This window comes from Caloenas nicobarica, chromosome 1 (genome assembly GCF_036013445.1).
Source record: "Caloenas nicobarica isolate bCalNic1 chromosome 1, bCalNic1.hap1, whole genome shotgun sequence".
Lineage (NCBI taxonomy): Eukaryota > Metazoa > Chordata > Aves > Columbiformes > Columbidae > Caloenas > Caloenas nicobarica.
The window spans coordinates 158,797,425-158,816,092 of NC_088245.1; the positions used below are offsets into that span (position 1 = coordinate 158,797,425).

At 38.8% G+C, this 18,668-nt stretch overlaps 1 protein-coding gene across 1 annotated transcript in view; it reads left to right on the forward strand.

Moving 5' to 3' along the window:
* Positions 1-18,668, forward strand: part of TMTC4 (transmembrane O-mannosyltransferase targeting cadherins 4) — a 57,686-nt gene that overhangs the window by 18,924 nt on the left and 20,094 nt on the right. Inside the window, exons 6-9 of the mRNA XM_065638976.1 lie at positions 9,381-9,478; positions 11,576-11,668; positions 15,961-16,122; positions 16,895-17,097. Of these exons, the coding sequence (XP_065495048.1) occupies positions 9,381-9,478; positions 11,576-11,668; positions 15,961-16,122; positions 16,895-17,097 (556 nt within the window). The remainder of the gene's footprint in view (positions 1-9,380; positions 9,479-11,575; positions 11,669-15,960; positions 16,123-16,894; positions 17,098-18,668) is intronic.

An 18,668-nucleotide genomic window follows, 5' to 3' on the forward strand; every position in this document is an offset into this window, starting at 1 on the left:
TCACTGGAGGTTTTCAAGATGCAGTTGGACAGGGTGCTAGGTGATCTCATCTATGCTCCCTTTCCCACAAAGGTTGGACCAGATGATCTTGGGAGGCCCCTTCCAACCTGGGCTGTTCTGTGATTCTATGTTTGTATGAAAAGCTTTAGGAAAAGTAACCAAATATGGGGAAGTGGCTGTAGTAGAGTGTGACTTTTCAGTGGTTCTGTTGTATTAAAGTAAATATGAAGTTTTACCCTTGGTTGCCTCTATTTTGGTGGTATGAATTTCCTTCTTTTGTGGCCAGTTCTTCGAGCCATTCACGAATAATAGGATAAATAAGGAGTAACGACTTTGATTTTAATCAGAGGTTAACTGGGTTTGATTCTGCATAGATTGAGGTAGTGAAAGACAGCGAAGGTTGTCTTAGTCCCAAATGTAAGTTGATCTCACTCTGCATATAGGTAGAGAACAGGCATTTTAAAAATATGCACATGTAGTGTAAAGAACAGACTTAAACAATGTGTCCTAAGCAGCAAAGAAAAAATACCTTTTTTTTCTCTCAGAATGCTTTCCTTCTGCTGGCAAATCTACAAGATCCAGAAAATCTGCAATACTGCCAGTACACATTGGTAGTTCTAGTCCAAGATAAGAGTTGGTATTGCATGACTTTCTAGGTCAGACCAAGATCATAATTTATCTTTGTGGAATAGTCCTTGTTAGTAAGAAAGAAGGGGAGAAAACAACAAAAAACCTTATGTGTGTTCCATTGCATCAGGCTTATGTTTCTAATCAAATATACATACTTTATGATGATCCTGCAGAAAAGTGGGATCTAACCATTTGTTCTAACATCCTATTTCCTTTTGTCCTGATAGATATTTTTTTTATATGTTAAAGACAAGCATGACCCTAAACCCTAGGTCAACTGCATGTATACTTGTTTCTGGATTTGGCTGTCACATGTATAGAGCACTTGGGTCACCAGCTTTTTACAAGAAGTAGGAGAAGCACTATCACAGGTGGATTTTTAAACTTGTTATTAATTGATGCATGGTAGTGTGACTCTTTCGAAGTGCTTAAAGAGAGTACAACTGTAAGTGCTTCAGGATTTGTGGACTGCGTTTATATTGTCTTTCAAATACATTTACCAAAAGGTTTGATGCCGGTTTGCTTTTACTGATGAACTTTGAGCAGGTGTCAGAGTAAAACAAACACCAAAAAGCCTGAGTTGATGCTACTCATACAGTTGTGTCCTCAGTAACATGTACTGTTTTGTCACCAGCAGCATCCCAATGCTACTATCAGACAGATCTAAGCCTTTGATAAAGAACCTGACTACTCTTGCAGCCAAGCAATGCGAGATTTGTGTACAGCAGAGTTCCAGAAATCTGTTTGTTTCACTAGCATAGATGTAGTTGTTGAACTGTCATTCTTGGTCTTCTCTAAAGGAGACAAAAGCCATAGGAGACCGGTTGGTGCTTGTTTTCACCTGATGTCTAAGTGAATGAATGTTTGATTTTTTTTTTTTTTTTTTTTTTTTAATTTGGTGTAAGGACTCGTAAAATGTCTGAGGAGTATTTGGGGATACTGCAGGGAAAGTATATATAATACTGAAAACAATCAGGAGATCAGAAAAAATATCAGTGTCAGACTGGAAGACTTCCAAAGGAAAATAATGGTTTTTTGTAAAGCTCAAGATATACTGCACCTTGTTTGCCTGATGTGGTTTATTTGTGATTTTGGTGGAATTTTGGGTAGACAGTTTCTTTTGGCCAGAATATGCAGCATTTTTTTTTTTAAGTATAGCATTTAACATACTATGTGGGCTATAATTATGTCTTACTGAAGTTCTATGATTCTGTTACTTTTTTACCAATATACAGTTTTTGATGTTACCATCTTTGATAGGATAACATTTATATTTGCAAGGAACTAATCTGTTGTTCTCATTCCGTCCTGCTGTTTTAAAACACAACTGTGGGGACAAATCCACTGCATAAGCTTTGGAGACAGCAAGAGCTGACAACTGTTTAGGTATGTTCTGAAGGGAATTGTGGGTTATTAACTGTTGAATTTTAATACAGCTTCTCTGGGAATTCATGAGGCATTTTAAAACTGCTGTAGTGTTCATTTTGCCTTCCTTTGTCTTCAACTTTTACAGCAATCCAGTTGTGTGTATTTGCCATCTGCATTGGCGATCTCTGTGTGATGTAAAATGATGAGTTCATTATTTGATTCAGGTGAATAATATCGGCCCAGATATTAAATAGGGGACCAACTGTTTGCTCATACGCTATAACTTCTAGAAATTAGTTTGTTCTGGTTGTGTGTTTCTGTTTTGTTCTGTTCTGTGTAGTGACCCGTTAATCGTCTACTAGTTCGTTGCTAATTTAATAAGACATGCAAAGTAGACCGTAGTGATGAGTTTTGTTAATATTGGAGCTTTGTATTATTGAGCCTTTCCTATAGATAGGAAATGTTTAAGTCTCCTCTGTGAAAGAGATCAGTGTTAAAATATGGGGAATTTGTTGGCTCTTTCGCAGTTGATCAACAGGTATTTACTATTATTAAACATGTGGGACCTGATTTTTCAACTGTGTGGCCTACTGTTCATATTTGAATACAACAGGAGGGAATAGTTGTATGTGGAAAAACTAACAGCTCTTATTTTAGTGGGCAGAGGAGAAACAATAAGCTTTTTCTGTGGAATTAGTGCTGAATTTTGCTTGTCCAAGATGGCGTAATTCAGGGATAGATGATCCCTTTACTGTAGCTTATATGTAATGAGTTTAAGATGCTTGCATATGCTTAGGAATGGCATTTGCTATTTTAATTTCCTTGTTAAGTGAAACACTGAACTGAGCTGTAGTAGTATGTACATTTGGAGACACGGGAGGAGATCTCAGGCGTAAGTTAATTCCAACAGTGGAGTTTTATGTGATCTTTTAAGACTACGTAATTCTTCCCCCATTGCTTAGCAATTCACAAGCAGGAAAATCTCAGAGCTTGGTTAGATGAGTATTTGTAGTAGTTTAGTTGGAAGATACCATCCCCACAGGCAAGGCATGTCGATGCAATATACGAGTGTTTGTGGTCTATTTCAGTTAAAAATTAAAACATCCTGCAGGAGCTCAACGTAACTAACTTTGCTTCAACTGTCAAAGGAGTAGGTGCTCTCACAGAATCAATTACTGGGTTTCACCTGAAGGTGGTGACTTAAACTGCTCCAAGGTGTCTTCTAGCTGAGGCCTAAGATCCTTAGCTTTCAAGAAGAAGATGCTGAATGTCTGAATTGGTAATAATTGTTTGGGCTATCATTAGTTTGACTTTAAAGTAAGACTAAGTTTTGTAGTTTAAATGTAGTATTTTCTTCATATCCTTAACTTCTAAGGAAATTGTTTTCATCAATTTGTGGATTTAGGACAGTGCAAAATAAGATCTCTTAAAAGAAATAGGATTAGCGTTTAGGAAGACAAGAGTTGAGCTATATCATCAGTGTGCTGTTCATAAGTTTAGGAACAGTCCATTCCATACTGTAGAACACTTTGCATATGCATACTTGCTCTAGGAATGCTTATGTTTAGGTCTAGCAGTCTAAACGGAGGAGCCCTTCTGTCTTGTTTATGGTTTATATAGGTATTTCATTGAATCACCTCAACTTGTAGGCTTAACGTACTCCTAAAGAGGGACCATCTGAGCAATCTTTTTGGTTTTGTATAGAAACACTATATTTTTCTAACTTTAAAAAAAAGCAAGTATTCTGTTTCTTTGGCATGCTTACAATTTTGCCCATCTGTTAGAGTGGCACAGTGCCCACTCACAATATGGTGTACCAGTTTCTACTAGGCACAGGTGCCAACAAAAGATTGGTTTCGTTTTCTGACACAAGATTTTTCTGGTGGGAAGCAGTGCTGTATTAGAGGAATGTGCTTTGTTAGGCTGATTAGTTCTGTTGGCATGTGTGTATCTCATAATAATAATTAGCACTTATGCAGTGCTTTACATTTTCAAATCACTGTTTTAAAAAAAAAAAAAAGATTGAAGGCATTGCTGAATGCCGGTCTTTTGTTTTTCCAGCCTAGTTTACTGAGAATTCTGCAGTTGGGGTGGGGGTTGGGGATGTTATGCATATTGACCCACAAACAAGCACAAGATAAGATGTTTCTTAATTGAAATTCTTTCTCTTTGAAGTTTAATCACTGATGAATTTTCATAATATTACAATTCTGTATATGACTGTATTGACCTTTAGAGGCTCCAAAAGAATACAAAGGAACAGAGATTATGGTTCTCAGGAGGAGATCTGGATCACAGAATCACAGAATGGTTGAGGTTGGAAGGGACCTCTGGAGGTCACCTGAGCTGACTTGCTCAAGCAGGGTCACTTAGAGAACATTGGCTGGGACTGTGTCCAGATGGCTTTTGAGTATATCCAAGGACAGAGTCTTCATAACCTCTTGGCAACCTGTGTCAGTGTTCGGTCACCCTCACAGTGAAAAAGTGTTTCCTGATGTTCAGGGGGAACCTCCTGTGTTTCAGGTTGGACCCGTTGCCTCTGGTCCTGTCACTGGGCACCACTGAGCAGAGCCTGGCTACATCCTCTTTGCACCCTCCCTTCAGGTATTTATATACATTGATGAGATCCCCCTGAGCCTTCTCTGCTCCAGGCTGAACAGTCGCAGCTCTCTCAGCCTTTCCTCATAGGAGACAAGCTCCAATCCCTTCATCATCTTACTGGCCCTTTGTTGGACTCACTCCAGTATGTCCATGGCTCTTGTGTGCTGGGGAGCCCAGACCCGGACACAGCGCTCCAGGTGTGGCCTCATCAGTGCAGAGTAGAGGAGAAGGATCTTCTCTCTTGGCTTGCTGGCAGTATTTTGTCTAATGGAGCCCACGATACCGTTAGCCCTCTTTCCTGCAAGGGCATATCACTGGCTCGTGTTCAACTTGGTGTCCACCAGGACCCGCAGGTCCTTTTCTGCCAAGCTGCTTTCCAGCTGGGCAGCCCCCAGCATGTACTGGTGCCTGGGGTTGTTCCTGCCCACATGCAGGATTTTGCACTTCTCCTTATTGAACTTGGTGGGGTTCCTACCAGCTCATTTCTCTGATGTCTTGATGGCATCATGACCCTCTGGCATGTAAACCACTCCTTGCAGTTTTGTGTCATCTGCCAACTTGCTGAGGGTGCACTCTGCCTCATTCAGGTCATTAATGAGGATGCTGGACAGGAATGGACTCAGCATTGACCCCTGGGGCACACTGGTGGTTACTGGTCTCCAGTTAGACTTTGTGCCCCTGATCACCACCCTCTGAGCCTGACCATTCAGACAGTTTTTAGCCCATTTCACTGTCTGCACATCCAGCCTGTACATCAACAGCTTCTTGAGGAGAATCTTATGGGAAACTGTGTGAAAGACCTTACTGAAGTCCAGGCCTTTGACGCTGTCTCCTATAAGATCCTCATCATGGGTCCCTCATGATTTATTTTCTGCTGGGTGCTTTTACCATCTTTGAGAGTCCATCCTTAGCTTGGCTACACTTGACAGGCTGAGACATTCCTGGCATCTGAGACTTGGGATGTTCACAAGAAGACAAATCTGTTTCTGCACAGCTACCAGGTTTTATTCACTAGACCTTTTCTCCAGTTTGCCAATATAATCCTGCCTTTCCTTAGTATGCTTCCTGGCCATTGCAGCCTGGCAGCACCTCTGGACTTAATCAACATATTCCTTATTCCATCATCCAAATTTTTAAAATGATCTATTAGAGCCAGACAAAGGAAAGAAACAGTCCAGGATGTATCCTTACATTTTTCACAATGAGCTAGACTCTTAGTGTAGTTTTCCAGCTGTTATTTGTACCCATTCTATAATAATTTCATGCAGCCCATATTTTTTCTGGTGTACTTCACACTATCTCTAGTGGTATCCTCATGCCTTTGTGAAGTCAAGGTATAGCATGTTTACAGGTTTGCTTTCATTGAGAAGGCCCTTTTTGTTCTGTCCAAGTCAGAAATTATACTTAGTTTGATACAAATGGCTAAAATATGCATTTGGCAAACAGTCATATCCTTTTTTGTTTTAGAGGGTCACCTAGAAAATATTTGTCAAAGTGGGTTTTTTTCTGGGTAATTTTGACAAGTCAGCTTAGCTTTGTTTCTTTAGTTTATCCTTTTACATCTCTTTTCCTCTTTAAAAGTAGGCATGTAGGCATTGTTGTTGTTTTATTTCAAGCTTTTGGATTATTTTGTGTTTTTCATGATTTCTCAGAGGTAACAGTTGAGATTGCTCTGGGTTGTATAGGGCCTGTTGGAGTAAATTTAATCAATCCCTGTAATTTAAAACAGATTAACTTTTCTATAAATTCTGTGTCTTGTAGTTCATTATTTTTGCCTTTGTTCTTGGTCCCTTTCTGCTGGTGGTGTGTGTGCTGATTGCAGCTGACCTCTTTGTGAAAAAATGAAGCAAAAAGGCACAGAACACTTCTGTTTTCTTGGCATTGTCCATTTTCTTTCCTACTGGGTACTGGAATAAGTCCTTCCTTGCTGTTCTTCTTACTAATATATCTATGGAATTGTGAGTTTATTCTTTACATACATTACCTTTTCTCATTTTGTGATGTGACCTTTCTGAGTTTGTGTGCTGCTGTTACACTTGTCCTTGATAATTTGATCTAGTTCCTTTTTCCCTATTACTTTCCTATGTTTTGAATCATCAAAGCATTTGTGAATCACCAGCTGATCTCTTACTATATATACTTCCCACTATCTTCCACATTAAAGACAGTTTGTGTACTGAATACAGCTTCTCTGGGAAGTGTTTAGTTGTCTGGACTTCTTTCCTCCAGAATTTGATTCTGGGAAGAAGCAGCGTCTCAGTTGAAGAAAGCATACTTCAATAAACTCAGTGAAGTCTATTGGCTTTGTTCGCTGTTCTCCCTTTTACACTTATTAAGAATGACCAATTGTTATTTTGTGAACACAGTCAATTACTTCATCTTCCATCTTTGCATTCTCTCAGCTATTTTATTTCTACATTAAAACAAAACAAAACTGAATTGCGAGAACTGAATCACAGATCACAGAATGTTAGGAATTGGAAGGGACCTCAAAAGATCATCCAGTCCAACCCCCCGTGGGAGCAGGAACACCTAGATGAGGTTACACAGGAATGTGTCCAGGCGGGTTTTGAATGTCTCCAGAGGAGACTCCACAACCTCCCTGGGCAGCCTGTTCCAGTGCTCTGTCATACTCACCGTGAAGAAGTTTCTTCTCATATTTAAGTGGAACCTCCTGTGTTACAGTTTATACCCATTGCCCCTTGTCCTATCATTGGTTGTCACCGAGAAGAGCCTGGCTCCCTCCTCCTGACACTCACCCTTTACATATTTATAAACATTAATGAGGTCACCCCTCAGTCTCCTCCAAGCTAAAGAGCCCCAGCTCCCTCAGCCTTTCCTCATAAGGGAGATGCTCCTCTCCCTTAATCATCTTTGTGGCTCTGCGCTGGACTCTTTCGAGCAGTTCCCTGTCCTGGACAATCTATTATATCGAAGTGTCTGAAGAGTTGAAGAGCTCCTGCAAGGGATGTATTTAAGACAGATTCCTTTTATTCTTAGCAAGACTCTTAGAACAAATTTTGAAGCCCCTTCCTCTAAGAGTTACAGCCTCAGTTGTTCTTCTATATAATTGATGTGAGTTGGACTTTCCTCACTGTGGTGGTTTTTTTTTTAGTTGCAGTGTTTCTTTAGTCATCATGTATTTGTATTTCCATGTTTTGTTTTGGTATTGCTGAGATGTATATAGCTTCTTGCCTTCAGAAGGCTTTCTTTTAACTTTATAACATCCACACCTCTGATGTTGAACCTTACCTCACCTATGGGAACATAATTTGGAGTGGAGGAAGAAGGAACAAATGCCTACTAGGTATTGCAATGATGAATCTCAACCATCTTAATATTCACTCTGTTGAAGCTCTAAGTCTTAGGTAAGAAAGGAATGCAAGAAGCAACTTCAAAACCTGTTCTTCCACATATTTTTATGAAACATTCTGCTCTCTGTTACAATAGAAGTAGTCTGCTTCAAAATGAAAGAGGAGGCCAACATCGGCAGATCCTTTTCACACTTGTTACTGTTTATATCTGACCCAACATCTGAGCTAATATACTGGTATCCCTTTATAACCAGTGAAGAGAAAGGGCTACTTCTCTGCATTTAATTAGGTAATTTAATCCTTAAAGGTCTCTCCTGCTCTCAACCAGTTAGACAGGAAACCTAGTACAGTAGTTCAGGTGTAGGTGCCTATTTCTGGTGAAATTAATCCTAGTTCTGCCATTTACTCTTTGCATAGACCATTATTGCAGTTCTGTTTAAGTACCAAGGGTCAAACCTGCATTATCAGTAGTGAAGAACTGCTCTGGAGAGCAAGGAAGTGAGAAAGGGATTCAATCAATGAATATAGAGTTCAACTTTGTTTTTTCACGTGCCAAGTCAAAGATTGATTCTTGTGATGCCTGGAGAGCCCGTGTTGCTTGAATCAAGAAACTGCTTCTGAATGAGCTGAGTGCTTCCCTCTGTTGCTTGCACCTGTGGAGTAGAGGTTGTGACAGATATGTTTTTATGTGAAGTACCTGTCTACTGTGTGTGTGATAGTACCTTGGCTGAAGTAGGGCTTATTGTGTTATTAATCTCAGAAATGCCTGCTTGTAGTGCCCCAAATCAGCTACATGGTGCAGTCTTTAAAGACTCTTTCTTTGAGTAGAAGCTGTAGTTACTCTTGATCTCTTAACCCCAGAGTTCCTCACCCTGCTGTAAAACTGCTTCCTGAGTGCAAGAACTAACTGCTGCTCTGCTCAGATGCTGAAATTTTTGAGCTCCATGGCATTCCATTGCAGTGCTAATGAAATGACATGAGGGACTTGCTAAATGCAGCAGCCCTGGAGAAGCAGCTCATTCTGCCTTTGTAGATTAGACATAGTTAAAACAGTATGTGTGTGTGACGCTTCATGTGTAACCGTTGGAAAGAATTTCTTGTTCTTGTGGTAGCTTGGAAGAGAGTGGCCAGGAATGACAGAGCTCTAGCTAAGGATGATAAATGTGTCTAAATATTGGGAATTAACCTTTGCAGATGATGAATTGTGGAAACTATGTGAAGCTTCTGTCATTCTAATTAGTCTCACTAAAACGTCTAGCAAACGGAGATTTCTCATGTCACTGATAATAGAAAATGACTGCAATAAAAGGACAAATGCCAGCATATTGCAGGAGGTGCCCTATGCTTTTTAAGTCTCTCTCTCCAGATCTTGACTGATAGAAGAGATTGTGAGATTAAATGCTGTATATTTTTAAAATTCTAATTTTAATTTAGATTTCTAACTTATGGCATGCTTTATTTTGACAGATAAGGAAGGACATAATTTTTCTATATTCTGGGTGTTGGTGAGTGTTATCCTAGGTGCAATAGCCATGCTGTGCAAAGAACAAGGAATTACCATACTGGTAAGAATCCTCTTCTTGACTGAATTTTGACCTCAGCATCTGTCAGGTGCAATTGTAAAGCCTACAAAGATGAGTCTTCTCCACAGCTAATCACATGCACACCTTTTTGTTCTGTTCAGAAAAATAGTTAATACTGACAAAAAGCAATATTCTAGTAGATCAGCCTAGATTGTATCTTTGCCAATCTGTTGGAATTCTTCATTTTAGCTTTTGTAAGGAGATTGCATATATCTGTATACGTGCAACATATATATATATTTCTTGCAAAATTTAAAAGATTTACAGTGTTATTTTCAATGTGTATTGTGTTTGTTTGCCTTGGTTTTGAATGTAATTGTTGATATAGTAGACCTACAAACCTCTCGTTGAAGGCTTATGAACAAAGACATAAATGGAAGAGGGCGTTTTTAAAAGCTCTGCCCTGTTGCTTTTGTGAAATTTGTAATTAGCATTGTTTATATATTTCTAATATTGAATCTCTTTCTTCCATCCCTTATTTAAGGATCTGTTAATGCTAACAGATGTAGTTACTGTTCATGTTCATTTTGCTCTTGCTTTTTATTACTTCAGTGAAGACATTCTGTTTTGGGCGACCAAATCAGCCAGCTGAAATGCTACATCTGTGATTTTTATCTTTTATATAGGCATATATCTTTACGAACAAATCCAATTTGTAGCTTTAACTGACATAGATAAACTAATAGAATCAGAAGAATTCTTTGCAGCCGAGGATCCTCTTGTCCTTGCTAGAAAAAAAAAGGGAGAAGGAATTACAGAAAACTTCTTGCTTTAGGACATTATTTTTGGATAGATGTTTGCATATTTTTTTATTTTTCTGTAAGGAAAACATAAGGAATTCTCTTAAAACATGGCGTGATTATTTCCTTTAGTGATATGAAGTAATTATTTGAGCTAGCAGACACAGAATTGTTATTTGGTCTGGGGTTTTTATTTGTTTGCTGTTCCATTGCTAGGACAATTATGTTTATTGTTGTGCTGAGAGGCACAGGTCAGAGGGTTGAAGGGATAAATCACACATTTAAAAGATTGCTTATAGGCCGAATGTGTTTTTCAGCAGGACTCTTGCCTGCCTTTGTCCATGAAAGTGAGCCAGAAGCCTTTTAACTGCTAGGTGGCCTTTCTACGTGGGACCACACCACTCTCTAACCTATCTTCTGTCTTCTTCTCCCTTTGACTGTTAGAAGGAGACTTGTGGCCGCCCAGTGTCCTAACTGTTTGCCTTACCTAGAGCTATTTGTGCTGTCTTTTTTCTATTTAGCCTTTAGAACATTGAGATAATTTCCAAGTTTATTAGGATATAGGCTAAATATTCAAGGATTGTCATGGTTGGTGATTGCTGAAACATTGAAGGGAAAACGTTAAAGTTGGATTTTGCTGGTCACCTCAACAGAATTACCCCTGTATCTATTTTGGTTGCTTGCTTGGGGGTAGCATGTGCAAATGTAGTTCTGCAAAGCACTGAATATGTGTAGCGGCTGATGTCACATAGAACTTTGCCTTTCTTTTTTCTTTTTCTTTTTTTTTTTTCCAGCAGCTTCCACTGCGTATATTGATGTAACTGCAAGAAAAGCAAGCCTGATACCTCTGTTAGATCCCTCTGAGCCTTTGTTTGTTGTGACAATTGATGTACCCTTTAAAAATAGTATTTCTGAAACCTGACAGTCAAAAGATGCCATGCTGCACAGCAAAGAATAAGTAGAAGACTTAAAGAAGCTACATGTTACTGACAGAAGCCTTCCCTTTTGACTGCAGCATTTATGCTGTGGAATATTTGGGAAAGAATACTGTTGTGACAATGCATATGCGGCCTAGCTTGCTGGTACATGGTATTCCCTGAAGGGTTATTTCATGTAGCAGGAGAATCCCCATTACAGTAACATGATATTCTACTTAATCTGAGCTCAGGTTCTTAATTTACTATTCTGCCATCATTACTATCAATGTATCTCTCTACCTGTTTAGAATCAGAATTAAGATGTACAATAAGTTATGGTAGAAGTTGAATTTAAGATGTATTTAAAAATATTTGTGGTTAGCTGCTCTATCTTATGCTTTATTTTTCTCTTGGTTACTTAGGGTTTGAATGCAGTGTTTGATGCACTGGTGATCAACAAGCTAAATCTTTTGGAGCTTATTCAAAAGTTACTACATAAGGACAAGTCATTGGAGGTGAGTCTTCAAAGGTTTTGTTCATTCTGGCCATTCAGACAGTCATATACTAAAAGATAGAATGTCTGACAGTTCTGGTTTTGTTGAGAATTTTTTAAAAAAGAGGTACTTTCATTCAGCCTAGTAAGGCAATGTGCCATGATGTTTTTGCAGTAACATGACTAGTAATGGGATAGCATTAGAATTGCATTGGATAAATAAATCCATTCCACACTTGTCTCAACAGTATGGTAAAAATATGGTGTGGATGAGCTGACTGCTTGATACAGAAGATTCTCCAGGGACAGTAGCTGTACACCTGAAATGGTTGTTTAACACAGTTTGGTCAGGGTAAAGAGAGATATATTTATTTAGATTTTCAAATGAGACAGACATTTGAAAAGTACATTAAAAATATTATGTCTACTTTGCTAATCCCACTAAAGTATTACACTGTTTTCTTCAGAATACAAGTTACCAAATAGGAGACAGTTCTTAGTAGTTTGAGAGTTTTAACAAAAAAATATGTAAGCACTGATAGTCACTCAGGATCGAATTTCTGACTTTTGCTGGTATCACTTGATCTAGTATTGGTTCAAGTGGAATCTGGCACCTAGTATTTGTACTGGCAAGCAAAACATAGACACAATTACCCTCAGGTGTATAGTTGATAGCAGCCAAATAGACCAACAGCCTACTAGAACATCACTACTGTGATGTTCAACAGATATATCATTTGCCTCTCCCACCCAAGGCTGAGCAAGGCAAAGGAACATTCATTGCACTTTGTGTTGATCACTGGTTTCTCTGCAGAGAAGTCTTGCTTGTGTTTCTGCATAGTGCAAGTCTTATGGGGCTTTTAGTTTCCTTTGCGAAGAGAGAAGCTTTGGGGGGAAATCAGTAAAGAAGGAATCCCTAGAACTGAAACAGTAGATTTGACCGAGAACGGCTAGGTAAGGGATGCGGGAATATTTCAGGCAGCAAATAGGGATGCTGGAGAATTTTCTTGTATAACGAGAGTAATGTCAGTTGGATATGACAAGGAAAGAGTCTAGAGCTGTAGGGGACTAAAGCAGAGCTAGTTCAGAGTCAAAATGATGGAAATAAAAAGTAATAAGGAGGACCCTAGGAACTACTGACCAGTCAGCCTCACAGCAGTGCCTTTGAAGATCATGGAACAGATCTTCCTGGAAGTTACGTCAAAACATATGAAAGACAGGGAGGTGATTAGAGACAGCCAGCATGGCTTCACCAAGAGCAGATCGTGCCTGTCTAATCTAGTGGCCTTCTATGATGGAATGATGGCATCAGTGTACAAGAGAAAAGTTACTGATGTAATCTACCTGGATTTCTGTAATGCCTTTTATATGGTCCCCCATAACATTCTTGCTGCTGAAATGTAGAGAGATGGGTTTCACTGATGGACTGTTAGATGGATAAGAAATTGGCTGGATGGCTGCATCCAAAGAGTTACTCAAAAGCTCAGTGTCCAAGTGGAAATCATAATGAGTGGTGTCTCTCAAGGGTCTATACTTGGAACAATACTATTTAATATCTTCATCAGTGACATAGATGGTGGAATTGAGTGTGCCCTCAGCAAGTTTGCAGATGGCACCAAGCTGAGTAGTGCAATTGATACTCTTGAGAGAAGTGGTGCCACCCAGAGGGGCCTGGACAAGCTTGAGAAGTGGGCCTTTGTGAACCTCATAAAGTTGAACCATGCCAAGTGCAAGCTCATGCACCTGGATTGTGGCAATGTCCAGTATCAATACAGACTGGGATATTAGTGGATTGAAAGCAGCCCTGCTGAGAAGGATGAAAAATTGGATATGAGTTGGTAATGTGTGTTTGCAGCCCAGAGAGCAAATCATATCCTGGGCTACACCAAAAGACGTGTAGCCAGCAGATCGAGGGAGATGATTCTTCCCCTCTGTTCTTTCATGAGACCTCACCTGGAGTACTGTGTCCAGCTCTGGGGTGGATGAAAGACGTGGACCTGTTGGAGAGGGTCCAGAGGAGCACCACCAATGATCAGAGGGCTGGAACACCTCTCCGACAATGAAATTTTGAGAGAGTTGGGGTTGTTTCGCCCAAAGTAGAGGCTCTGGGGAGACCTTATTGTGGCCTTTCAATTAATAAAAGGGGCTTATAAAAAGACAGAGACTTTTTACTGGAGCCTGTAGTGACAGCATAAGGGGCAGTGGTTTTAAACCGAAGGAGAGTAGATCTATACTGGACACAAGGAATAAATTCTTTACAGTGAAGGTGGCAAGACACTGGAACAGGTTGCCCAGGGAAGCTGTGGATGCCCCATTATTAGAAGTGTTCAAGGTCAGGTTGGGTGGGGCTTTGAGCAACCTGGTCTAGTGAAAGTTGTCCCTGTCCATGACAGGGGGGATTGAAGTGGATGATGTTTAAAGATCTCTTCCAACCCAAGCCATTTTGTGATTCTGTGAAATGTGTCAGTCAAACCTTTTTTTTCAGGATTACTCTTTAAGCATGAAGAGTTCAAAGCATTTTATGCTTCTATTTTATGACTTTTAAACACTTCTGTCTGGGTGAAGAAAACATCAAATATGCCTTTTTTTCTTCTTCTTTTAGTAGAAGTAATTAATTTTAGCTCTTGCCACCTACAAAAATCTGTTCTGCTCTTTTCATGGAAGTGCATCTAAGGTTTTGTTGAAAGGCCAATCTTAAATTCTCTTACTTGCAGATTTTTTTTCTTCTTGATTGGGACAGGTTTCAGTTTCATGCCAGGTTTCAATTAACAAAATCAAAGCCAATACAATAATACTTCTTCCACTTTTTAAATTCTGCCTACAAGAGATATTTTGGTGATTTGTGAAATCTGGCCTTTAAGAAGCTGCAGGTACTGTTAAATGAAATGCAGCCTGGGAGGAGAGGTTTTTTTGTAGTTACTCTGTCATAAAGCAGTAATAAATTGTCATTATATGGTTTTCATTCGTAGCACAATTCTCTTCCAAAAACAGTTTTTAGGAGTGGTTTTCCTGTAATCCTCATTGTAGTGACTTTGCTTAGTGAGATGTGTAAACTGCAAGTAACCATTTGAGCACAAAGGCTAATTTAGGTAAAATCAATGTTACAAACTTCTTTATCCTTAGGCATTCAGCATTTTACAATTACTACATTGTCAATTACAAATATTAAAAATGCATCTGAATGTTGCTTTTAAACTTAACTTTTTCATCATTTTAGAGAATAAATATCTTCAGTCAGGGCACTGTTGAATGTCTTTGTGCAGTAAGCCTACTTTTTGTTTGTTTGTTTTCAGAAATAACTAATATTGATCTTCTAAATAATTATGGTGGTGCTTGCTAATTAGCATATTGCAATAATAGGTAATAGTAATCAGCATGCCAGCTCCTATGGAGGACATAGAACTGATCATGTATAACTATCAGGTGGGTTTTTAAAGGTAATAGAAGTGTATCAGACTAAAGGAGGAAAGCAGGAATAAAGGAAAGCTAAAACTGGAGATCACATGACCATATTTTTAAAGATTGAGTCAATTCTTCCATGTAAAAATCCATAGTTCACTGACACTTTCATCTTCAGACGTGTAGAATGGAAAGAAGTGGCCCAAATCATCTCTCATTTCAGAGAAACTCTTGTCTTCGATCTTCTGCTTCTCTAAAAACTTGTTGAGGCTGCATAGAATAATTTCAGCCATCAGGTTTCAGAGAGCTTTAAGGCAGCTCTACAGCACTGTAATATAGGGGGTCAGAGAGAACCTATGTCCTTCATTTCCCACCCAGTTTCTAACTATGCCGTTTTCTTGTATGCATGTGATTTTACTGCTGAAGAGACGTCAGTGGACAAAAACTTTCCATGATAAGCAGTCAACTGGATATAGTTATTTAAAACAAAGTTCACAAAGTAACCATCCTCCATTTTAAAAAGACAGATCAATTTAGTATGCTATATACAAAAGGCTGTGTTCTACCCAAACTCTCTATCAGAAACTGCTGTGTAAAATTACATCGGCTATAGACTTACTGAGGATTTGTAGAAGAGAGACTTCTTGAATGAAAAAGATTTCTGATTGAGAAGGAAATGAAAATGTTTGCAAAAAACATTTTGCAGTTAGTCAGTGCATGCACAGTAAAGTTTTAGAGCTTTCTAGTAACTGCAAAAATAAGAAAAATGTCAACTCTAATAGCAAAAATGTGTAGGAATACAGTCTCTTCTTCCTGAGACTGTGCCAGAAATGACCTGAATGTAGTGGGGAAGAGAATAAAATAATGTTTTTTATATGAGGTTTGGTTTTTGTTTTTGTTTTTCCTTTCCTGCAGAATGCTGGGCTGTTAAGAAAGGGGCTGCTTTTCAGGATAACTCTTCTGATGTCTGGAGGGGCCAGTATACTTTATATACGCTGGAGGATTATGGGCACAGGGCCACCGGCTTTCACTGAAGTAGACAACCCAGCTTCATTTGCAGACAGTCTGTTTGTGAGAGTAAGTTATGAAGTTGCTTTTTTCTGGCCAGCTCAGAACATTTGTCTTTGTCATCAAACTGGATTTTCTTTTCTGTACTTCAAAGAAACAATAAAGTGGGCAGTCTTTATGATTCAAGGTGTGTGATGAGTCACATTCCCTTGTGATGCTGTGATGACTTTCTGGGTTTTGTTGAAATAGTAGACCTTGTATATTCTTTGCATTCGATTTAGCATGCACTGCATATACATTGAAGTACTTTTCCATTTATTCACTACTCTTTCCATGCATGCAAGGATTTAGCTTTTTCTGAGTTTCATCCCTTTTCTACATACTGTGTTTGACTCTTCATCTGTTCTTTCACAATTGAAGAAAGTAGCTTAAAGTTCTGGTCTGATGCATTTGGAATATGTCTTGCTTTACATCTCTGACTGCATTAAGGCTCTTTCTGAACATGGAGAATAAAGGGAGAAGATGGTGGGTGCTGTTTTTTGCCGTTTTCTTCTATTGTGGAAGATTATTCTTTTTACATGTGGATATTGGCTGGACAGCACAGGATTGCATTTCCCTGCTCTAAATAGGAGAGCCAACTAGCTGTGTTTAAAAAAAAATCATAATAATTTCACAGCTGTAAAATAAATGGATATGTAACTAGTTGTGCTCTAACAGTATTTAAGGCCTGTTTGTTGTATAAGTTATTTTGTGATAAGGGAAATGATAGCACAGAGAACAAAAGTTGCCCCCCTCTTAAGTTTAGTATCAAATAAATGTTTGTTTTCTTTTTGACTGACAGGCTATAAACTATAATTACTACTATTCGCTGAATGCATGGTTGCTGTTGTGTCCCTGGTGGCTGTGTTTTGATTGGTCAATGGGTTGCATACCCCTCATTAAATCCGTCAGCGACTGGAGGATAATTGCACTAGCAGCACTTTGGTTCTGCCTAATTGGTCTGATATGCCAAGCTCTGTGCTCAGAAGACAGCCATAAGAGAAGGTAAGAGACAGTGATGAATTTTAAATGCCTGACCAACTTGAGTACGGTATTATTTTGTTAAATCCACTACTGATAATTTTAACAATTCAGTGGAACTAGTGTGTAACAAATGCAGTTCAAATAAATATTTATAGCTGTCATTACTGTTTTGTCCCAATTTGGGCCCATCACTGCACACTGACTAGTAAGAAACAGAGTTGGAGGAGGAAGTATGGATGGCTGCTTTATTTTTCTCCTGAAATGGCATTTTGAGATCCTTAACACTGTAGGTGGTAAAAAGTAATGTATGCTCAGAACAGAGTGGGAAATTATGTATGTTGTTGTCCCTACTTCTTGCAAGTCCTCATCTCCTTTAATCTTCTAATAATGACAGAGAGAGGAGATGTGCCTTGAAAGGAGATAGAAATGCTGGCCATTGCCATAAAATTAAAAAGTAAAATGCTGACCCATAGTATCTACTGAGGAAACAACTTGTATTTTATCCAAAGGAACTAAAAAATTTATTGTCTACTATTCTGTCTCACTAAGGGCTTCTGTTTAACTTTCCAGGGTCTGTTCCCATGGATTTTATGTATAATTAATTTTTCAGTTCTTTAAAATTTTTCAACAGCTCAATCACAATGAGTTCATTCTGTTTTTTCAGAGTGCTAAATATTTTCTTCTTTTTTTCTGTGGTATTCTGTATCTCTTGCCGCTCATACCATCAAATGTTAACATCCTACCTGCCTTCCTTTCTGCTGTTCCCATCCTCATTTGCACAGGTAAAATAATATAGTTGAGGGGTGGTATTCATGCTACAAGCTATGTCATAGTTTCTAGTAAAAACACACTCACTAAGCTTATATTGCTGAACAGTTTTTTAGTAAGAAGTAAAGACTAAAAGTATAGTGAAGGCCTAGGACGCTTGGGGATGAGAAAAGAGTAAGAGGACGCTTCTACAATACAGTATAGAGATTTATTTGTAATAAATTAGAGTAGAAAACTACCATGCCTGTGCCCTTTATAATGAACACCTGACAGAGACCTGGGGTTCTTATTCCCTTATGTCAGCTCTGTAAAAGTAAGGTACGTAGTGTCAGTGGTCTAAGCTCTGTGTAGTCCATAAAGAGTTACATGCTGAGGATTGCTCATCTGAACATACATACCTAAAACAAGGAAGACAAACTGCCCTCGAGAAGCACCTCTCTCTGCTGGCTGTAGAAAGAGCATAGATTACTAACTTTCGAGTGGTTAACCACAATGCTTTTTACTATTGATGAATTCGTTAGAAAAGAAAACGCACTCTCAGTAGGATGGGTACCTAATTGTCGTCTTTAACAGTGACCTGTATTTTTCCCCTGTTACTGTCTTATCAGTTCCAAAAATAGACAGGTAGCTTTTACCATTACTTTTCCTGCCTGTGTATTTTAAATAGGAATCATGTAATTGATGTGTAATGGGGCTATTTTCTGGCCTGGAAGCATGAACATTACTTTTCTGGAAATTATAGCTAGGATTTTAAAAGCAGCTGATGGAATGAAGTGTCAAAACCTCACTGAAATTCAATCTGATTTTGTTAGTAGCTCTCAAAG